At 36.0% G+C, this 24,510-nt stretch overlaps 1 protein-coding gene across 2 annotated transcripts in view; it reads left to right on the forward strand.

Moving 5' to 3' along the window:
• C21H8orf88 (chromosome 21 C8orf88 homolog) overlaps nt 1-18,917 on the forward strand; it is a 29,578-nt gene extending 10,661 nt beyond the window's left edge. For both annotated transcript variants that reach the window (XM_043880507.1, XM_043880508.1), the window contains 4 exons: nt 561-634; nt 6,661-6,733; nt 10,570-10,676; nt 18,503-18,917. In XM_043880507.1, the coding sequence (XP_043736442.1) occupies nt 561-634; nt 6,661-6,733; nt 10,570-10,676; nt 18,503-18,526 (278 nt within the window). In that variant the 3' untranslated portion in view covers nt 18,527-18,917. The remainder of the gene's footprint in view (nt 1-560; nt 635-6,660; nt 6,734-10,569; nt 10,677-18,502) is intronic.
• The last annotated feature ends 5,593 nt before the right edge of the window (nt 18,918-24,510 follow it).

A 24,510-nucleotide genomic window follows, 5' to 3' on the forward strand; every position in this document is an offset into this window, starting at 1 on the left:
CTCGAAGGCTGTTTTAGCAGTAGGTAAGAGTGGGCTGGTAGCCATGATCTCTCATTTCATTATGTCCTCTTAACTTGTGGACAGGAGTAGGGGTTTATTAAGCAGAAAAGTTAGGTAAATCAGAAATTAATTTTAGCATTAAAGCATACTTTTCTATTCTCTGGGCAACTCACATCCCCAAAGAAATCTACTTTTTCTTCAAGACCCAGACTGAATTATTTCCTTTTGTTAAACCTTAGTTGATATGCCCAAAGCCCAATCTTCTCTCTCCTGGTATCTCCTCTGTACCTGTCACATAACTTATTTTTATTATAATCATTATTTATGAGCTTGTTTTAAAAAATAGGCTATGAAGTCTTTTATCTCTGAACTTTTTTCATGTTTATAAACCCATCTAACACAGTAGCTGACATTTCATTGTGTTGAGTAAATGAACTCTCAGAAAACATTTCAAAACAGTGCCTAGCATATCCTAGATGCATAAGGTTTTTTAGGTGTTATTATACCATTTATTGAAGTAATAAGTATTTAAAACAGTTTTTTTTTTTCTCTCCTAACAGGAGCAGGATTCCCTTTCAACTTTCAGAATGAATATCCATGCAACACCCAGTACTTACAAAGTGGAGTTAGCAGAGTAAGTCTTAGAAGTTCTAAAAAAATGAAGCATTACAGACTGGAAAGTAGCAGTTGTTAGATGGCTCTTGTATGTCAGGTACTATACTTAATGCGTCATATACTTTAAAAAGTTATGATATATTTCAGGCATACACTTAAGAGAGTAAACTACTCATTATGCCCATTGCTCACCATTTTCAAATCTCAGTATTTTGTATTATTTTAGAAAATTAAAAGATCCTACATATATAGTTAAAAACACCTGTATATCCTTGAACCTCCCCATTTTCTTCCTGTACTTCCCCAGGATAAGTATGCTCAATTTGTCATTGTTTCCATGAATGTATTAGTACTTTTGCTATAACAAACAGACTTGTTTGTATGTGTGTGTGTGTGTGTGTGTGTGTGTGTGTGTAAAGCTACCACATTTCTTGTTCCATTTTTTTGTTGAGGGGTATGATACTTGTTTATATTTTATAATAGAAATATAAATATTTTATGATAAATGCTATTATATAATAAACATCCATCTATATGTTATATTTTATACATGTTTGAAAGGTCTTCTGCAATATAAACCTGGAGTAGATTTGCTATATACTGTCAGATTACTCTCCAGAATGATTTGTACAAACAATGCATTAAGTACTCTGATTTTTCTATAGCCTTGCCTTGTTATTGCAAACTTTCACTTTTTTCATGTTTAATGTGTGAGAAATGTATCTTTCTTGGTTTTAATTTTTAATTCTTTATTGCTTTGAAATGCAACATCTTTTTTTATGTTTAATTTGGCCATTTGGATGTTCTCTTTTGTGATTTATGACTGCATATTGTTTGCCAATTTTTCTTGATCTGTGAAAGAATTGTTTATTTTTGTGTGTTTCTTTTTTCAAATTTTAAAATCTTTATGTAGGCATATTATCAATTTTTTTTTATGATTTCACTTTTTGTGTCATTGTTTATGTAGTCTTCCCTTCCCTAAGCTCAAAAGACATTTTCCCTACATATTCTTCTAAAAAGTTTAAAGTTTTGCCTTAATATTTAGGTGTATAATCTACCTGAAATTAATTTTTATATGATATAAATAGAGTCAATTTTTTTCATACAGTCAGTAGTAAAGTACAATTCATTGAATATTCCTTCCATATAGATTTATGCCATCTTTACTGTATAAATCTTTATATAAATAGGGACTGTTTCTGGACTTTACTTTTCCATTGATCTATTTGTGTATCTCTGTGTCAGTACCTTGATATCTTAATTATTCTTGTTTTATATAAATTTTTAAGCCATTGTAATGTTTTGTTTAATCTGTCCCAGCAGTTAAAATTTACCTTCTTAATACAGTAAGAATATTGTATAGTATAACAACTTTCTTTGGAGCCCTTGACCTTCTTTTGAAAGTAAAAAGGAGTATGTTAATATTGCAAAACCTTATAAAAAATAAATTAATTAGATTTACTTCTAAGCTTAAAATTTTGGGGATGGGCGGGCGGGGAAAAAAAAAAAATAAAGAAAAAAATTTTGTCTGCTGCTTCAAGTGTAATGCAAAAGCTACCAGAACCTATGTCAGAGATATCACATGATTTGTGATGAAGGACACTTTTTACCAACTCTTTGTGTTTTTTAAACCAACTTTGTTAAGGCATAATTTACATACAGTAAAATGAATCCATTCATTAATGGGTTTTGACAAATATCAATATATACCTCACGTAACCAACCACGCAATGAAGCCATAGAACATTTTCAGCTTCCCCAGAAGTGCTCTTTTATTCCTTTTCAGTCACTTAACTATTTCCACTTCCATTAGTCCGAGTGCTCCCTCCTGCTCCAGGCATCTGCTCATCTGCTTTCTTTAGCTATAAATTAGTTTTGGCTGCTCTAAAATTTCATATAAATGAAGTCACACAATATATTCTTTGGTGTTAGATTTTTTTTTTGCTCAACATAATGTTTTTGAGATTAAATATTGGTAATGATTTTCTTTTAAATTTGGAATAGTATTCTGCTGTATGAATATAGGATAGTTTATTTATTATGATAAATATTATGAATAATGCTCTGTAGATAGTTGTGTTCAGGTCTTTGTGTATACATACACACAATAACCAGGAGTGGAGTTGATGAATCATGTTAAATCAGTTTAGAAACTGCTAATATGTTTTCCAGAGGGGTTGTACCACCAGTAGTGTGTGAGTGTCCTGGTTACTTCACATCCTTGTTGACACTTGGTATAGTCAGCCTTAATTTTTAGCCATTTTAGTGTGTGAGTAGTTGTATCTCATTGTATTTTATATTTGCATTCTCCTAATGATTAATGAGATTGAGCATTTTATCATGAGTTTATTTGCCATCTGTCTTTTTCTTTTTTTCTTTCTGGTGAATTGTCTGTTCAAATCTTTTGCATGTTTTTACTGTTTGGGTTGTATACCTTTCTTTCACTGAATCGAGAGTTTGTTGACATCAGTATATCATACTGTGTGAATATTTCTAAACTTCATTATGTTCTACTGATTTATAATGTATTTTTTGAGCTTTATTGATATATAATTGACATATAACATTGTGTAAGTTTAGGGTATAGAATGTGATGATTTGATTGATACCTGTTTATAATGCAAAATGTTTACCACAATGAGTTTACTTAACATATTCTTCGTTTCACATAATCACTATTTTGTTGTTGTTTTTGTTGTAGTGAGAACATTAAGATTTGTTCTTTTAGCAGCTTTCAAGTATGCAATGCAGTACTGTCAACTATAGCCATCTTGCTGAACACTAGATTACCTAGATTACCTATCTTTAGGTCCACATCAAATTTTACAGACTGTTGTAGCTTTCTGATAAGCTTTCTGATAAGTCAGATAATGAAAATTCACTAACTTTATAGTTTTTCAGATTTATCTCTCTTATTGTGGGTCCTCTGCATTTCCACAGAAGTTTTAAATGAACCCGTAAATTTCTGCCAAAAAGGCTTATTGGAATTCTGATTATTTGAAAATTAGTTTGAAAAGAATTACCATCTTAATATTGTCTTCTGATCCATAAGCAAGGCATTTCTCTCTGTGCATTGTTGTCTTGAATAAGGGTCTTGAACTCTTGTCAAACTTATAAGCATTTTGTATTTTTTATACTATTGTAAGTGGTATTTTTTTTTATAAATTTCAAATTCCACATTTTGGATGCTAGAATACGGAAATACTATTGATTTTTGTACATTGACCTTGTTAAATAGGGGTCTTGAACTCTTGTCAAACTTATAAGCATTTTGTATTTTTTTATACTATTTTAAGTGGTATTTTTTTTTTATAAATTTCAAATTCCACATTTTAGATGCTAGAATACGGAAATACTATTGATTTTTGTACATTGACCTTGTTAAACTCACTTCTTAGATCTCATAACCTTTTTGTAGTGTATTCCCTCCCATTTTTCTCTATTGTCAGAATTTTACTTTAGTTTGTACTATAAATACACAGTACATTGTTACTAATTTTTGCTTTTGTATACTATCTTTTAAAATAATTTTTTAAAATATAAGGATGAATTTTATTTTACCTTCATTTATTCCTTTTTCAGCACTCTTAATTTTTTTATGTAAATCCATGTTTATGTCTGGCATTACCTTCCTTCTGTCTGAACAACTTCTTTTAGTCTGTTTTTTTTGTTATTACCTCACAAAAATTACTTGAAAACATTGACTTGCTGCTGCTGCTGCTGCTAAGTCACTTCAGTCGTGTCTGACTCTGTGTGACCCCATAGATGGCAGCCCACCAGGCCTTCTCCGGAAAACATTGACTTAACAACTCCTTATTACTATCTTTCATGGGTCTGTGGTCTTAGTGCGTTTCAGTGGCCATTTCTCAGTAATGTGGTTGCAGTCAGATATCGTCTAGGCCTGGAGTGCTTTAAAGTCTTGACGGGATTGGATGGCCCGATGGCTTACTCACACGGCTGGTAGTTGATGCTGGCTCTTGGTTTAGAGTTTATCTGCCCTGTAGACTGGAGGTAGCCCCTACAAATGGCCTCTCCAAAGGGCTTGGGCTCTTTACAGCACAATGTCTGGGCTTCAAGACTGAGGCCTGGAAACCAGCCTGTAATTTTTAGATTGTCATTTTTAGCCTGTCATTTTTAGATTGGTCTTGAGCAGTCACGGATCTTGCTCAGATTCAATGGAGAGATGAAAGAATGTCAAGAATTTGTGGCCATTTTTGATCTGTTTAAGAGTAATATGAATTTCCTTTCATCTGTATTTACCAATTCAAGGCCTTTGCCCTTTCCTTTTTTATAGGCTTCATTGTTTTCTGGGAGCTCTTTCATACTACAGAAATTAGCTCTTTAAGAGTATTTTTCCTGTTTAGATTTTCTCTTTTGATATTGTTTATAAATCTTCCTGTTTAAATTTTCACCCTGAAATGGATGTTGATATGAATTTGTCTCTTCCTGTCTTCCTTCCTTTATTTTGGTGGTGTGCATTTGTGTAAGATGAGTGAGAGGGGCTGGAAACATTTTTGCTAGAAAATTGAAGAGGCTCAATAGAATACCTGGGCATGCAGATGGGGTATTTTACTGTAAATTGCAACATGCCTTGCCTTGGGGAAAAAAGCCTGGTGTTTATTTTGCTTTACTCAAGCCTATTCAACTTTTTTCATTCCTTAAGCTAGCTATTTAGTACCATGCTTTCCAGCTCAAGTCTGCTTTTCTTCAATAAACATACATTTTTCAGTCATCCAGTTCTAACTCCTATTAACCCTATAAGTATTGTTTATGCATCATTTCCTATGTAAAGCCTTTCCTGAAATTTTTAAGTCAAATTTGATGCCCCTTCCTCCCATTGTACTTTCTGCATATCTTTATTTAGAGAACTTCTCAAGTTTTATTGTGATTTAGTATTTTATTGTTCTGCCTACCTTTTAGTTTATGGGTCCTCCAAAAATGAATCCTGGGCTGTTTTGTCCATCTTTGTATTCCCAATACAAAGCACACTGTCAGTCATGTAACAAGCACTTTGTTTTTGATAAATGAGTGGGTTTAAAAAGTCTACTGCTGCCCACTTGGTGCCTTTACAAGAATTAGAAGAGGAACAGAAAATTATACAAAAGTGTAGATTTTGTTAAAATAAGATAATTTGCTGCCATCTGGTAGGAAATCTGCTATATCCATGCTATGAGTGGTACCCCTTCAGATGCACATTCTTAATAACTATATGCAGTAGCCATCAGTTTCAAAAGCTAGCTCAACTACCTCTCACCTGTGTACTTTGGGATTTGTTACTAAATACTTTTTGTCTTGATTTCCCTTGCCTTTAATATGGCAATTGTAATGCTTTCCTTATTTCCTTGTAAGACTATGACAATTAAATAAGACAATTAAATGAGGTAAGACACTCTAGAAAATTTTAGTAGGTGCATTTTCTTAAATACTATGAAAGATTTGAAATTATCTCCATTTTCAGTGGTTAATATGTGCAGGCATGATAGAATAAATTTACTGTTTTTCAGTGTTATTCAGATATGTTGACAAATACAAATTGAATACACTTAGGCTATACAACATGGTTTGTTTTAAAGGCATACAACCTGGTGATTTATTATACATGCACATTGTGATATGATGATTACCACAGTTAAGGTAACTTGTGTTATAGAAACAAATGGCTGAAGCAACCTTGAGAAGGAAATGTGGAGTTGGGGGAATCAAGCACCCTGACTTCAGGCTATACTACAAAGCTACAGTCATCAAAACAGTATTGTACTGTCACAAAAACAGACATACAAATCAATAGAACAGGGTACAAAGCCCAGAGATAGTCCCGGGCACCTGTAGTCACTGAATCTGTGACAAAGGAGGCAAGACGATGCAGTGGAGAAGAGACAGTCTTTTCAATAAATGGTACTGGGAAAACTGGACAGCTGCACGTAAAAGGATGAAATTAGAATGCTCCCTAACAACGTGTGCAAAAATAAAATGGATTAAAAACAAAGTGTTATATAAAATTTTAAAACCTTAGCTAAAAAGTGTATTTTTTTCTTCTATCAATAGTGTAAGACGAACGGAATGCAAGCCTTTTCTCAAGGTCTTAATGAACAACAACATCATTCTCCAGTTAAAAAAGGTAAATTTTTACCATAATTACCAACTTTCATAAGAGATTCTTAGCATTCATGTACAGTTAATATTTGCTTACCTGCAAATCTTATGTATGTTAGAAATTTTATTATATTCTTTTGGTTGATTTCTGTATATTACAAATTATAGGTTTGACTGCTTTAAAGAGGAGACTATCATTACAGTGACAAACAAGATAGAAGTTTATTTCTATATCTTCTGTAATATGTAAAATTTTAAGCTGGCGTGTTAATTCTGTTCTGTGAAGTTGCTACTAGCCCCAGTATTAAACTGTCCTATGGTTTTACCATCTTTAATACATGGCTTCTATCTTAATGTCCAAGATAAATGCCTCTGCTCCGGCCATCACATTCTCCTTTTAGCCATCAGGAAGGAAGTAGGGAGGAAGAAGATTCTTAAAACTATGACTCAGAAGTTGTGTATATAACTTCCACCAAATGTCTCATTGGCTGGAACTTAGTGATGCTGTACAAAGCAGGCTGGAAAATGTAATCTTTAGCTTTGCAACCAGCTCACTTTATCACAGAAGCAGAATGGAAGAACTGCTCTTGGGAAAAACCGATAGTCTCTCCCACACCAGCTACTTTTTATTAAAATAAAGGTGTTTTTTATTAATGTAGTTTCCAAATTTTGTCAACCAGTCTGTATATGTAATTTATATGTAATTAAACCCTGTTAACATTTTCCTCTAGTACTTAACTCCATATTCTAAATAAAATATTTAAATTGTTTCTATATTTTTCATTTCTATATTATATTTTGACAACCTATTTTGGAAGATGAGGCCTTATATCTTCCACATCAGTCTCCTCATTTCTTCAGCTCTTCTATCTACCCCCTCGCCACCATATAGTTACTTAAGTTTCAGTTAGAGTATTATCACTCTATATTATATATAACTGTGTAATTGCAGTAGCCTAGCTGAAAAGTACATACCTGATTCATAAAATCCATCCTTTTTTCTGGAGCTCATGTTCACCTTGTTTTTCTATGTAACTATTGTTAATTTTGCCCATCAGTTGCTCCAGCAACTCTGCCACACTTATCTATATTTTCCTTATGGTAAAATGTATGAATTGGTATTTTTTCCCCTGGAGATGACTTTTCTTTTAGACTGCTCCATTATCTGGTTCCAGTACGGATTAATTCCTCCTCAGTACTGCTCTGAAACTGTTGTCCTGGAATGAATTTTACTGTTTTTATCTGGAGACATCCTCTTTACAATCCTTAGGTTTCTTTTTTCATCTTTTTTATTGAAGTAAAACTCATTATTTAAGCCATTATAAATGTACAGTATCATGTAACCATCAGTTCAGTTCAGTTGCTCAGTCATGTCCGACTCTTTGCGACTGTATGGACTGCAGCTCTCCAGGCTTCCCTGTCCATCAACTCCCGGAGCTTACTCAAACTCATGCCCATCAAGTTGGTGATGCCATCTAACCATCTCATCCTCTGTTGTCCCCTTCTCCTCCTGCCTTCAATCTTTCCCAGCATCAGGGTCTTTTCAAATGAATCAGTTCTTTGCATCAGGTGGCCAAAGTATTGGGGTTTCAGCTTCAGCATCAGTCCTTCCAATGAATATTCAGGACTGATTTCCTTTAGGATGGACAGGTTGGATCTCCTTGCAGTCCAAGGGAGTCTCGAGAGTCTTCTCCAACACCACAGTTCAAAAGCATCAATTCTTCAGTGCTCAGCTTTCTTTATAGTCCAACTCTTCACATCCATACATGACAACTGGAAAACCATAGCCTTGACTAGACGGACTTTTATTGGCAAAGTAATATGTCTGCTTTTTAATATGCTGTCTAGGCTGGTCATAACTTTCCTTCCAAGGAGCAAGCGTCTTTTAATTTCATGGCTGCAGTCACCATCTGCAGTTACTTTGGAGCCCCCCAAAAAGTCTCTCTGTTTTCGTTGTTTCCCCATCTATCTGCCATCATGGACTGGATGCCATGATCTTAGTCTTTTGAAAGTTGAGTTTTAAGTCAAGTTTTTTTAAGGACAGACTTTTTGGCATAGTGGGGGAAGGAGAGGGTGGGATGATATGAGAGAGTAACATTGAAACATGTACATTACCATATGTAAAATAGATAGCCAGTGGGAACGTGCTGTATGATGCAGGGAACCCAACGCCTGTGATCAGTGACAACCTACAGGTGTGGGATGGGGATGGAGGTGGGAAGGAGTTTTAAGAGGGAGGGAACATATGTATATTTATGGCTGATTCATGTTGATATATGGCAGAAATCATCACAATATTGTAACATAATTATCCTCCAGTTTTAAAACCACAAAATATTTAAAAAAGAAAAGAAAACAGCTGAATAGCCAAATAAACAGATACATGAAGCAAAGTCTTGAAGGGACCCGAAGTGCAAGAGTTTCTTCCCCACAGATTTGATAATATCACTCTTCTGGTATATGGAAGTGTTCACCCATACAGAAACTTTCCAGACCCTGAACTTTTTTTCTTAAACAGGTTTGTTTTTAAATTTTCATTTATTTATTTTTCACTGTGCTGGGTCTTCACTGCTGCATGGGCTTTTCTCTCTGCGACAAGCACGGGCTGCTCTCGAGTTGCAGGGCATGGGCTTCTAGTTGCGGGGCTTCTGCCATTGCTGAGCACGGGCTCTGTGGTGCACGGGCTTCAGAAGTTGTGGCTCCCAGTCTCTAGAGCGCAGACTCAGTAGTTGTGCATGGGCTTAGTTGCTCCACGGGCTGTGGGATCTTCCTGGGTTAGAATTAAACCCACATCTGCTGCATTGATGGGTGGATTCTTTAACACTGAGCCACCAGGGAGTCCCCCAAACCTTGTAATTTGGGGATTTTCTTAGAGGCTTCATCACATAGGCACAAACTATCTTTAACTCAGTCTGCAACCCCTGTCCCCTTCAGAGGATATAGGGATGTGGCTGAAAGGTCCATGCTTCTCATCATTGCTTGGTCTTTTAGCTGACCAGCCACTACCCAGGATCCCACCAGGAATCATCTCACTAAAACAGAAGACCAAATCACCCCGAAATTTTTAAGGAATTTAGGAGCTCTGTGTTAGGAGCCCAGGGTCAAGAAAGAAATATTAGAACGAAAGATGCTCTTAGTGTTCTTATCACTTAGGAAATTAAAAGGAAAAGAATCTCTGTACCAGGAACCAGAGCAATATATAGTTTTTCTATCATTACACAATATGGAAATCTCGGTTGCCAGTCCTTTTCTGTTAGCATTTTAAAAATTACAGCTCCACTATTTCTGGCCCAGAAAATGTCCAGTATAGACCAAGATGGTGATAGTCTCTGATGAGAAATCTGCAGGTATCTGAATCATTGTTCCCTTTAAAGTTAGGGATCCTATCTTGGAGCTTTGTCACCATTACCTCAAATAGTCCTTGATTCACAATAGGTATACAATAGATATTTCTTGAATTCATGTTGATTGTATAAATTTTTCATAAGTTAATTCAAAAACATAAAGATAGGCTTATTAGAGTTCCACTTTGGCAGGATATGAATTGCCCAATAGGTATTATACCTGCTATATTTTATAAGATTTCTCTACTACTTGTGAATAACCATATTAAAGAAGCCATGCATTTCTAATGTTCTGAAATTTTTCCATGGCTAATTGGCTTTGTTTTCATGTAAAAGGAAAATGGGAGGCAGTAGATGTTTGTCAGAGTTTATGCCCCTCCCTTCTGCTTTATGTTAAAAACTACTTACATTTTATAAAATAACGGACTGATAATGGACATCCAGTGAGAAATGAGTCAAAGGTGCTCTGAGAGACTCTGTGCTTCATAACATTACGTTTGATGTTCCGTATCTACAGAGAGAATCAAATACAGCAGAGATTTCCTGTTGAAGCTCTCAAGTGTTTCCATCTGCAGAAAAAAACCAGATTTTCTGCCTGATCATCCTATTATCCTTCAGAAACCAGTAAGCATTTTCTAATTTTGTATCATTTTAAATATATACCAGAGATTTTCATATTATTTTAATTCTAAAATATTTGCCTTTTAAACATTTTAATCTTTCTCATTGTGAAATATAATTCAGAAAAGTACATAAATCTAAATATATGACCAATTATGTAAGTAATCACCACTCTTGTCAACAAATAGGATGGAATTACATTTTAGGGAGTACTTCTCTGTTGAAAGGTCATGGAAGGAGATCCTACATTATCTTCTAAAAGTCTTATTGTTTTGTTTTTCAACTAACTTTTATGATTGATTTTACTATAAGTTGTGAGATACACAGGTGATCTTACTATATATTATGAGATACAGATGAAGTTTTATTTTTTACTGCATGAATATCCAGTCATCCTAGCAATATCTCGCAGAAGGATAGGCCTGCCATCTAGTATTATGTTTATGTGTGGTCTGTTTATGGGCTGTCTGTCCTGTTCAGGTACTTTTTTATACAGTAGAACAACATGTTCTGCCACATGACTTTGCTGTTTCTTTGCCTTTATTTTTTTGAAACATTTTGTCGCGTATAGTCAATTAACAATGCTGTGGTAGTTTTAAGTGGATAGTAAAAGGATTCAGCCATACATATACATATATTCACTCTCCTACAAACTCCCCTCCCATCCAGGCTGCCACATAGCACTGAGAAGAGTTCTCTGTGCTAAACAGTAAGACCTTGTTGATTATCCATCGTAAATATGGCAGTGTGTACATGTCGATCCCAACTTCCCTAACCACCCCTTACCCCATCCTCACCCCACTGGCAACCATAAATTTTTCTTTAAGTTTGTGAGTCTGTTTCTGTTTTGTAAAGTTCATTTGTATCGTTTCTTTTTGGATTCTCATATAAGGGATGTCATATGATATTTCTTCTTCTCCGTCAGTTACTTCACTCAATATGACAGTCTCCAGGTCCATCCATGTTACTACACATGACATTAGTTCTTTATTTTAACGGCTGGGTAGTAGTCCATTGTATATATGTACCACATCATCTTTATCCACTCCTCTTTCACTAGACAGTTAGGTTGTGTCCATGTCTTGGCTGTGGTAAGCTGTGCTGCAGTGAACGTTGAGGTGCACGTATCCTTTCAGACCATGGCTCTCTCTGAATGATGCCCAGGAGTGAGACTGTAGGGTCACATGGTAGCTCTGTTGCTGTTGTCCGGTCGCTCAGTCCTGTCTGATGCTACAACCCCATGGACGGCAGCCATCCAACCGTCTCATCCTCTGTCATCCCCTTCTCCTCCTTCCTTCAGTCTTTCCCAGCATCAGGGTTTTTTCTAATGAATCGGCTCTTCGCATCAGGTGACCCAAGTATTGGAGCTTCAACTTCAGCATCAGTCCTTCCAGTGACTATTCAGGGTTGACTTCCTTTAGGATTGACTGGCTTAATCTCCTTGCAGTCCAAGGGACTGTCAAGAGTCTTCGCCAACACCACAGTTCAAAAGCATCAATTCTTTAGCACTCAGCCTTCTTTATGGTCCAACTCTCACATCCATACGTGACTACTGGAAAAACTATAGCTTTGACTATATGAACCTTTGCTGGCAAAGTAATGTCTCTGTTTTTTAATATGCTGTCTAGGTTTGTCATAGCTTTTTCTTCCAAGGAACAAGCATCTTTTAATTTCATGGCTGCAGTCCCCATCTGCAGTGATTTTGGAGCTGAAGAAAATAAAATGTGTCACTGTTTCCGTTGTTTCCCCATCTATTTGCCATGAAGTGATGAGACCAGATGCTACTTTTAGTCTTTTAAGGAACCTCCATACTGTTCTCCATTAGGGTTGTATCAATTTATATTCCTACCAACATTTCAGTGTGGATTATTGATAATACCCATTTTGACGGGTGTGAGGTAATACCTCGTTGTATTTTTGGTTTGCATTTCTCTAGTAACTAAGCGATGTTGAACATCTTTTCATGTGTTTGTTGGCCATCTGTATGTCTTCTTTGGAGAAACATCTATTTAGGTCTTCTGCCCATTTTTTGTTGGGTTGTTTGTTTTAATGACATTAAGCCTTGTGAGCTGTTTGTACATTTTAGAGACCCTTGCTGGTCACATTATTTGCAAATATTTTATCCCAATCTGGGGTTGTCTTTTAACTTTGTTTTCTGGTGTTCTTTGCTGTGCAAAAGCTCTTCAGTTTAATTAGATCCCATTTGTTTATATTTGTTTTCATTTCCATTATTATGGGAGATGGAATGAAAAAGATATTGCTGAGATTTATGTCAGTAAGTATTCTGCCAATATTTTCCTTTGGGAGTTTTATTCTGTCTGGTCTCAAATTTAGGTCTTTAATGCATTTTGAGATTTTTTTTGTGTATGTGTTAAAGAATGACCTAATTTCATTTTTTGACGTGTAGCTGTCCAGTTTCTCCAACATCCTTTGTTGAAGAGACTGTCTTTTTCCCAGTGTGTGGTCATCCCCTTTTTCACAGACGAATTGACCGTAGGTGCGCGGGTTTATTTCCGCTTTCTGCCCTGTCGCGTTGACCTGTTTTCCTGTGTGCGGTGCCGCGCTGCTGTGACTGCTGCGTCTGTGATGCGGTCTGAAGTCAGCGCCTGACTCCTCCAGCTCTGCCTCTCTTTCACAAGGTCGCTTTGGCCATCTGGGGTCTTTTGTGTCTCTATACAAAATGTAAGATTTTTTGTTCTAATTCTGTGAAAAATGCCATTGGTGATTTAATAGGGATTGCATTGAGTTTGTAGATTGCCTTGGGTAGTATAGTCATTTTGACGATATTGATGTTCCCATTCCATGAACATGGTATGTTTTTCCTTCTGTTTGTGTCTTCAGTTTCTTTCACTGGCATCTTATAGTTTTCAGAATACAGGCCTCTGTCTCTTTAGGTAAGTTTATTCCTAAGTATTTCATTCATTTTTCTACAGTGATAAATCAGGTTGTTTCTTGAATTTCTAGTTCTCATCTTTCATTGTTAGGATATAGAAATGCAATGGATTTCTGTGTATTAATTTTGTGACCTGAAGGTTTATCACATTCATTTATGAGCTCTAGTAGTTTTTTGGTAGAATCTTTAAGATATTCTGTGTATAGTTTCATGTCATCTGCAAACAGTGAGAAGTTTAACTTCTTCTTTTCCAATTTGAATTCCCTTTATTTTTCTTGTCTGACTGCTGTAACTCAGACTTTCAATACTGTGTTGAATGAACTTGGTGAGAGTGGACATCCTTGTCTTACTCGTGGTTTTAGAGGAAATGCTTTCAACTTTTCACCATTGAGTACAATGTTAGTTACACATTTGACATATATGGTGTTTATTATATTGAGGTATACTCAATCTGTGCCCACTATCTGGAGAGTTTTTATCATAAATGGGTACTGAATTTTGTCAAAAGATTTTTCTGCATCTATTAAGATGATTGTATGGTTTTTATTCTTATATGGTGTATCAAATGGATTGATTTGTGTATACTGAAGAATCCTTGCATTCCTGGAATAAATCCCACTATAGGTCATGATGTATGATCCTTTTAATGTGTTGTTGGATTCTGTTTGCTAGGATTTTGTTGAGGATTTTTGCATCTGTGTTCATCAGTGATTTTCTTTTCTTACGGTGTCTGTCTGGTTTTGGTATTATGGTGATGCTGGCCTCATAAAATGAGTTTGTGAGCTTTCTTTCCTCTGCAATTTTCGGAACAGTTTCAGAAGGATAGGGATTAGCTCCTCTCTAAGTGTTTAATAGTATTCACCTCTGAAGCCATCCAGTCCTTGACTTTTGTTTGTTAGAAGTTTTTTTTTTAATGACAGTTTCAATTTCAGTTCTTTGATTGGTCTGTTCATATTTTCTGTTTTTCTCCTGGTTCAGTCTTGAGAAGCTCTACCTTTCTAAGAATTTTTCCACTTCTTCCAGGTTGTCCGTTTTATTGGCATGTAGTTGGTTGTAGTAACCTCTTAATGATCCTTAGTATTTCTGTGGTGACAGTTGTCACTTCTCATTTTCTTTTCCAACTGTATTGATTTGAGTTTTCTCCTTTTTTTTTTTTTCTTGATGAGTCTGGATAAAAGTTTATCAAATTTGTTTGTCTTTTCAGAGAATCAGCATTTAGTTTCATTGTTCTTTGCTATTATTTTCTTTGTCTCCATTTCATTTATTTCTGCTCTGATCACTATGATTTTTTCCTTCTATTAACTTTAGGTTTTGTTTGTTCTTTCTCTAGTTGTTTTAGTTGTAAGGTTAGGTTGTTTATTTGGCATTTTTCTTATTTCTTGAGGTAAAATTGTATTACTATAAACTTCTGTATTAGAACTGCTTTTGCAGGATCCCATAAGCTTTAGATCATTGTGCTTTCACTTTCATTTGTCTTTAGGCATATTTTATTTCTTTTTTGATTTATTCAGTGACCCATTGTTTAGTAACATATGGCTTAGCTTCCTCCTGTTTGTATTTTTATAATTTTTTTTCTTGTGGTTCACTTCTGATCTTTTGTGCTGTGATCTGTGATTGGATAAATACTTGATATGACTTTATTTTCTTAAGTTTATCAAGGCTCACCTTGCATGGCTCAGCATGTGGTCAGTCCTGGAGAATGTTCTGTGTGCACTTCAGCTTCTGCTTCTGTGTGTTCTGCTGCTTTAGGAGGGAGGTTTTATAAGTATCAGTTAAATGTATCTGGTCTAACGTGTCATTAGCCCTGTGTTTGTTTATTGATTTTCTGTCTGGATGATCTCTCCATTGATGAAAGTGGGGGAGATAAAGTCCTCCAGTATTACTGTGTTACTGTCAATTTTTTTCCTTTATGGATGTTAGTATTTCCATTATATATTGAGGTGCCCCTGTGTTAGATGCATATATTTAACAATTGTTACATCTTCTTAGATTGATCCCTTTATCATTAGGAAGTATCTTTTTTTGTCTATTATAACAGTCTTTGTTTTAAAGTCAATTTTGTCTGATGTGAGTATTGATAATTCCATTTTCTTTTGATTTCCATTTGTGTGGTAAACCTTCTATCCCCTCACTTCCCCTTATGTTTGTGTTTCTAGGTCTGAGGTTGGTCTCTTATAGACAGCATATATACTTGTCTTGTTTTTGTATCCACCCTACCAGTCTTTGTCTCTTCACTGGCACACTTAATCTATTTACATTTATGGATAATTATCAATATGTATATTTCTATTGCCATTTTCTTAATTATTTTGGGTTTGTTTTTGTAGGCCTTTTTTCTTCCCCCCTCTTTTGTTCTCTTGTGGTTTGATGACCATCTTTATTGTTATGTTTGGGTAGCTTTTTCTTTTCTGTCTTCAGATTTCCAGAAGGTCTTGGAATAGGAAATGACAACACACTCCAGTATTCTTACCTGGAAAATCCCATGGACAGAGGAGCCTGGCAGGCTACAGTCCATGGGGTTGCAGAGATTCAAATACAGCTGAGCAACTGAGCACACATGAAGATTTTTTGGTTCATTTTGTTTTTAATTAATTGAAGGATAATTGCTGTACACAATTGTGTTGTTTTCTGTCAAACATCAACAAGAATCAGTCATAGGTATACCCAGTCCCCTCCCTCCCAAACCTCCCCGCCATCTCCCTCCCCATCTCACCCTCTAGATTGTTGCAGAGCCCCTGTTTGGGTTCCCTGAGTCATAGAGCAGATTCCCGTTGGCTCTCTATTTTACACATGGTCATGTAAGTTTCCGTGTTCGTGTCTCCATACATCCCACACTCTCCCTCCTCCCCTGCCCGCATGTCCTTAGGTCTGTTCTCTATGTCTGTTTCTCCATTGCTGCCCTGGAAATAAATTCTTCAGTATCATCTTTCTAGATTCTATATATATGCGTTAGTATATGATATTTATATTTCTCTTTCTGGCTTACTTGCACCACAACTTCTTTACCCATTCATCTGTTGATGGGTATCTTGGTTGCTTTCATGTTCTAGCTATTATGAATAGTGCTGCAATGAACTTTGGTGTACATGTGTCCTTTTGCAATTTTGGTTTCCTCAGGGTATATGTTTAGTAGTGGGATTACTGGGTCATATGTTGGTTTTATTCCTAGTTTTTTAAGGAAGTTTTGATATAACAGTACCTATATCTATAAGTTTGGGTTTTTTTTTTTTAAGTTGGTACTGTCTTTCCCGCTTAGAGGAATTCCTGTAACGTTTGTTGCAAAGCTGGTTTGGTGCTTTTGCTTATCATTTTACTTGTCTTAGCTTTTGTTGGCCTGTAAAACTTTTGATTTCTCCACCAACTCTGAATGAGAGCTTTCCTGGGTAGATTATTCTTGGTTATTCCCTATTACCACTTAAAATATATCATGCCACTCCCTTCTGCTTGCAGAGTTTCTTCTGAGAATTGAGCCTATAACCTTATGGGAGTTCCTCTTGTGTATTTTTTGTCCTTTTTCCCTTGTTGTTTTAATATTTTATGTTTGTCTTTGATTTTTGTCAATTTCATTACTATGTGTCTCAATGTGTTCTTCCTCAGGTTTATTCTGTCTGGGACTCTGTGCTTCCTTGACTTGATTGACTGTCTCCTTTCCCATACTACACAATTTTTTTACTGTAATCTTTTCAAATATTTTTTCAGGCCTTTCCCTTTCTCTTCTTCTAGGACCCCTGTGATTTGAATGTTGGTATGTTGCATATTGTCACAGAGGTCTCTGAGACTGTCGTCATTTATTTCATCCTTTTTTATTCTGCTCATCAGCAGTTATTTTCACCATTCTATCTTTCAACTCACTTATCCATTCTTCTGCCTCAGTTATTCTTCTATTGTTTCCTTCTAGTGTATTTTATATTTCAGTTATTGTATTTATCTCTGTTTGTTCTTTAGTGCTTTTGCTTAGTTGCTTCAGTTGTGTTTGACTCTTTGCAACCCCATGGACTGTAGCCCACCAGGCTCCTCTGTCCATGGAATTCTCCAGGCAAGAATATTGGAGTGGGTTGCCATGTCCTTCTGTGGGAGATCTTCCTGACCCAGGAATCAAACCGAGGTCTCCTGCATTGCAGGCAGATTCTTTACTGGCTCAGCTTTAGTGTAACATTTCTTGCATCTTCTCAATTTGCCTCCATTCTTTTCCCCAGATCCCAGGTCATTTTCACTGTCATTATTCTGAATCCTTTTTCTGGAAGGTTGCCTATCTCCACTGCATTTAGATTTTTTTGGAGCGGTTTTATCTTGTTCCTTCATCTGTTTATGATCCTCTCCCTTTTTTGTTTAACTTTCTGTGGTTATGGTTTTTGTTTTAGAGGCTGCAGGATTGTAGTTCTTTTTGCCTCTGCTCTCTGCCCTCTGGTGAATGAGGCTACCTAGGAGGCTGTGCAAGCTTCCTGATGAGAGGGACTGGTGGTGGGTAGAACTGGATCTTGGTATGGTTAGCAGGGGCCATGCTCACTAAAGCTTTAATCTGCTTTTCTGCTGATGGTTGGGGCTGTTGTCCCATGAGAGATGTTGTCCCTCCCTGTTAGCTGTTTGGCCTGAAGCAACCCAGCCTTGGAACCTACAGGGTTCACATTATTTTGGACAAATCATATACACTCAAATTGAGTTTACTTTTGTTTTTTGCATTAATAACATTGTTAAAAAATTAGGTACTACTGAAACAAAGCTGGTTTGGAATATAATCTGTTTTAAAATGAATTGCATATGTTCTTCTATGAAAAATTGTTTTATTTGACAAATTCCAGTTACTTTAATAGTTTCTATAGAAACATGCATTTAGATCTGCAAACAGTAAGCCACAGAATTTGTTCAATAAAATAATTATTAAAAGCTACATTCATTCAACCTAATTGGTAAATTAACATTTTCTTCTTTATTACAGGAAAACAACCAAAGCTTTAAGTAGCATTTTAAGAACATATGTATTTGAAGATAAAGAATTATTCATTTTCTATTTTGGACACCTGCAAATGAAGTGGATCTAGTAACAATAACTGTAATGGACTGTGCCAATTCAATTTATTTTTAATTTTGATGGTTGGGTATTTGGTTTCTCCTAAAATGAGAAAGAGATTTTAAACCTTAAAAATTTTCTAATCAGTTTCAGCTTTGTAGGCAGTTTTCTGCATAAATTGGGAATTAACACTGGAAAGTAAGAATTTGGTGAGTGAAATGGGAAGACTGTGTATTTATAATTTGAATGCTACTTGCAATTTTTTGTTTTTCACCACTTGTAATAATGGAATGGAAATGTAAGCTGTAAAGATTCACAAATATAAAGTATTTGCTATGATGTATATATGATACATAATTTCTTGTTGCTTTAAAGTTGCTTTTGTTCTGTTTCCCACTGATTTCATACTAGCACTTAAAAGGATCTTTACAATCTCCCTAGAGGATTAGAATAATTCAGGATGTTCAATGAACGGTTCTCAATGACAGGAGGTAGAATATTTTAAGAGGTATTTCATTTCAAATATATGATTGATCTCTAGGTTTGTGATAATAACAACATTGTCTAAGATTCTTTTATTTCCAAAAGAGGAATAATTGAGGCATTTGCAAATAATTGAGGTGCATTAAATTTCAATTCTGTAATTTCTTATAGCAAGAACATGTATGGATAAAGAATCTGGGGGTTTAAACTTAAAGCTCCTAGAAATTTTATACAATAAATCTGCAATTTTTCATTCTGGATATTACTCTTCTTAAAAAAAAAAAAGTTCCAGCGCAATGTCACAGATACTGAAAATTGCTGATATAAAGGTAAGTGTAAACTCTCCCTGGTTTGAATCTCTCAGATCCCTGGGTCCATTGGCAAGGAATCCAAGGACATCATTTGTCAGAAAGTTTATCTTAAACTGCATGCTGAACTCCTAAAACCATGACCTTTTTCTTTTCATGTCTTTGGGCTTGTTAGCCGGATTCAAACTTTAGTCCAAGGTTTCCCATCTTGGTCTTTATTATACTACTTTTCACTGTTTTGTTCCCCAGAAAAAGATTGCTCTTTAAATAGGAAAAAAAGCCTTTACTAGCCATAAATTTATTGGTTTACTTAAAAATGAGTTTAAACCCACGGTCCAATTTTTTTCACTTGTTTTTGCCCTATTATTTCTGTTTATATCATAGGTTCTAGTATTTATATGTGTATGATACACACACACTGTCACATACATACACAAAAATACATGTAATTTATAGAAGAGCTAGGGTCATCTCAATTAAAATGGTAATAAAAAAGATTTACCATATAATTAACTTGGTTTGTTTTATTATTTACCTATTCTTAGAGGCTATTGACTCTGCTTAAAAAACGTGATAGAAAAAAAAAAAAAAACATGATAGAACCTATTCCAATTTGGAATCTAAAGTACCCTTTACTTAGCACTGTTACTGAGGACAGAACCCTTTTAAAGTCATACTACCATTCCACTTAGAAACTGCCTAGTATCTAAAGGATTTGATGGATTTTCTGAATCTACTGAAATGGACCGGCCAGAAGAATATATTGATTGACTATAATTTGTATTTTTGTAATCATTTATAACCAACATTTTCAAGAAGAGTTTGTATATCAAAAGTCCCCAAGGTTTCAAACTCTTTTGATCCTTTCTTACTGTATATAATCAGAGTGAGACTGCAGAGGCTGTTTTATTATCTCTTTGCCTTTGTACATACGTATAGTGTATTTAAATAATCATTGTATATCTCTATTCATATTGTTCTTTGCTTTGTATATAAATTAAAAGAGTTGAGCCAGGTGTTGTTTCATAGTGTTTTCACATACATAACCACATATTTCACATAAATAACCACACACACACACACACACACACACACACAATATGACTATGTATGTCAGTATTCACTGCCTACTTCTAGTAGAAGCTATGGAAAATTCTTTAATTTTATTTGGCTTGATTGAGGATATATAAAGTTCTTTGTTAGACTTTATATTAGTTTATGTTATATAAATTTTTATATTTAAAAAGTAAAATTTTAGTTCAGCCTTTCTTTTTGTCTGAGTTATCCAACAGTTAAAAAAATAGGAAAAATTCACTTTATATTTGCTTCCCAGAGGATCTCTAGTTTCAAAGGAATTTGGACTAGAGAATAACATGGTAACAAATTTCTATATACATTGAATTTTCATTAGCAGTATTTATCAGAATAAAGAAATTATATTAAAAATATTTCATTTATGAGCTTGTACAGCAGAGTATATAAGGTACATAGTCTTAGTTGATCTAGTGATGCTGAGATATTAGTCATTCTAGGGTTGAAACTGTAAAATAGTTAGATGTTTTTTGTCCACTACATATTTTATTATTTCCCTGAAGTTTTATACATATTTTATAATTCTTTGTTCACTTAGGTTAAAATTTTGGTTTTAAAATATTTGAATTATTGTTGTTGTTTTTGTTTAGTCACTAAGTCATGTCTCCTCATGGACCTGCCTCTAGTTTCCTCTGTCCACTATCTTCAAGAGTTTGCTCAAAACCATATTCATTGAGTCGGTGTTGCTATCTGACCGTCTCATCCTCTCTCACCCCCTTCTCCTTTTGCCTTCAGTCTTTCCCAGCATCAGTCTTTCCAATGAGTCGGAGCTTTGCATCAGATGGCCAGAGTACTGGAGCTTCAGCAACAGTCCTTCCAATGAATATTCAGGGTTGGTTTCCTTTAGTATTGACTGGTTTGATCTCCTTGCTGTCCAAGGGACTCTCATGAGTCTTCTCTACCACAGTTTGAAGGCATCAATTCTTCAGTACTCAGCGTTCTTTATGGACCAACTCTCAGATCTGTGCATGACCCCTGGAAAAACCACAGCTTTGACTATACAGACCTTTGTTGGCAAAGTGATGTCTCTGCTTTTTAATACGCTGTCTAGGTTTGTCATAGCTTTCCTTCCAAGGAACAAGTGTCTTTTAATTTTATGGCTGCAGTCACCATCTGCAGTGATTTTCGAACCCAAGGAAAGAAAGTCTGTCACTGCTTCCACTTTTTCTCCTTCTATTTGCCATGAAGTGATGGGACCAGATGCCATGATCTTAGTTTTTTGAATGTTGAATTTTAAGCCAGCTTTTTCACTCTGCACTTTAACGCTCATCAAGCGGCTCACTTTCTGCCTTTGGAAGAGTATCATCTGCACATCTTAGGTTATTGATTGTTTCTCCGGGCAGTGTTGACTCGTCCAGCCCAGCGTTCCCCATGATGTGGTCTGCATGGGAGCTAAACAGCAGGTGACAGTGTACAGTGCCGTCCTCCTTCTCCCCAGGTTTGAACCAGTGTGTTGTTCCATGTCTGGTTTCAACTGTTGCTTCTTGTACTGCATACATGTTTCTCAGGAGACAGGTGATGTGGTCTGATCTCTTAAAGAGATGGGAATATCTTTAAGAATTTTCCATAGTTTGTTGTGATCCACAGTCAAAGGTTTTGTGCTGGTGGTGGTTTAGTCGCTAAGTCGTGTCCAACTCTTGTGACCCCATGGACTGTAGCCCACCAGGCGGCTCTATCCCTGGGATTCTCCAGGCAAGAAGACTGGAGTGGGCTGCCGTTTCCTTCTCCAGGGGCAGTCAGGGCTTTACTGCCGTCAGTGAAGCAGAAATAGAGGTTTTTCTGGGGCTCCACTGCTTCCTCTCTGGTCCCGCAGATGCTGGCCGTTTGATCTCTGGTTCCTCTGCCTCTTCGAAACCCAGCTTGTTCATCTGGAAGTTCTAGGTTCACATACTGCTGAGGCCTAGCTAAGGGATTTAGAGCATAACCTTGCTAGCATGTGAAATAAGTACAGTTGTATGGTACTTTGAGCATTCTTTGGCATTGCCCTTCTTTGGGATTGGAATGAAAATTGACTTTTTCCAGTCCTGTGGCCACTGCTGAGTTTATTACTTAAATGCAAATGTCTATTTTTCATAAGAAAATTTAGACCTCTGGGTCATGTGCCAAAAGTTTTGAACCACATTTTCTTAAAGCTGCCCTCTTTTCTTGGTATGTTTAATTTACATGCATGGAATGGTGATACTAATGCATGGTATAATGGTGTTGCGTTAGTAAATGGTACCATTTCACAAAACTTTTCACTTGCGAAAAAAGTTTATAACTTGACAGATGGATAAAGAGTCTATCAATTATAGTGAAGGCTGGTATATGCTCATGTATTAATACTAACTTTTCTAAGCTTATACAACAGAAACGTATTTTCTCACAGTTTTAGAGTCTAAAAGTCCAAAATAGAGTGCTAGCAGAGTTGGCTTCTCTTGAGACCTTCCTCCTTGGCTTGCTATTATCTACCTTCTTGCTGTGTCCTTGTGGCCTTTTCTCTATGCACCCGCATCCCTGCTGTCTGTCTCTGTTTATAAGTATTTCAGCCATATTGGATCATACATTAGCTTTTTAAGTAACATAAAGTGAATAGTTACAGCCTCATGAGTTGGGAATGGAGTAGGTATTACTGAAGAATAAATTCCACTCACGGAAAATCAGATACTTAAAAATCACAAAACACTTATTTAACCTTTATAACTTATGACATTGACAAAAGCTGTCTTATGAAGTAATAGTCTAAAAGTTACCACTTTAAATATTTTTTCAATTTTGTTCCTTTATATATATTTTTTCATATATTTTCATATATATGCATACTTTTTCATATATTAGGATTTTGTGACTAAAGGGTTTTAGTTTACAATGTAGCAATGTAACAGCAAATACTGAGAGTAATAGTGAACTTTGAAAGTTGAGCTAAAAGACACATCAAAGATACAGTCATAGGAGACATTTAAGAAGAGTGAATATATTTAAACAAAAGTAGAGAGTAGACTGGGGCTTCACTGGTGGCTCAGCTGGTAAAGAATCCCCCTGCAAGGCAGGAGACCCTGGTTTGATTCCTAGATCAGGAGGATCCCCTGGAGAAGGGATAGGCTACCCATTCCACTATTCTCAGGCTTCCCTGGTGGCTCAGATGGTAAAAGTCCACTTGCAGTGCGGGAGAACTGGGTCAGTACCTGGGTTGGGAAGATTCCCTGGAGGAGGGCATTGCAATCCACTCCAGTATTCTTGCCTGGAAAACACCATAGACAGAGGAGCCTGCACTGGGATAGGGGATGTGAAAACAAGACGTGCCTCTTGTTTCTCTGCATGTCTATGCACAACAGCTGTAGCAGTCGTATTTAGAGGTTATTGAGTTCTTTTCATCTCATTTACAACAGACCGTTCAAGTCTGGTATAATGTTAAGCTAAAACTTTTTTGGGTAACTTTAAGGCAGTCACTGAGGTCTTCCACAGCCTTTGTTACGAACTCATAACTTTCCTAAAGCTATGGTGCATCCTAATTTAAACTGCATGAGTCAAATTGTTAATCATGAGAAATTTCAACCATATTCTTGGCTTCCTTATTAGAAGGTTAAATCTAAGATATACAGAAAGAGATTCTAAAAGTTTACCATCTCTAGGCCAGATAAACATGTCCTTTCAGTTCAGTTCAGCTCAGTTGCTCAGTCGTGTCCAACTCTTTGCGACCCCATGGACTGTAGCACGCCAGGCCTCCCTGTCCATCACCAACTCCCGGAGCTTACTCAAACACAACCATAGAGTTGGTGATGCCATCCAGTCATCTCATCCTCTGTCGTCCCCTTCTCCCACCTTCAATCTTTCTCAGCATCAGGGTGTGTTCCAGTGAGTCAATTCTTCGCATCAGGTGGCCAAAGTATTGGAGTTTCAGGTTTAGCATCAGTCCTTATAATGAATATTTAGGACTGATCTCCTTTAGGATGGACTGGTTGGATCGCCTTGCAGTCCCAGGGACTCTCAAAAGTCTTCTCCAACGCCACAGTTCAAAAGCATCAATCCTAAAAAAACCAAAAAAACAAACAAACAAAAAAAAAAGCATCAATT

This window comes from Cervus elaphus, chromosome 21 (assembly GCF_910594005.1).
Source record: "Cervus elaphus chromosome 21, mCerEla1.1, whole genome shotgun sequence".
NCBI classification, from domain to species: Eukaryota; Metazoa; Chordata; class Mammalia; order Artiodactyla; family Cervidae; genus Cervus; species Cervus elaphus.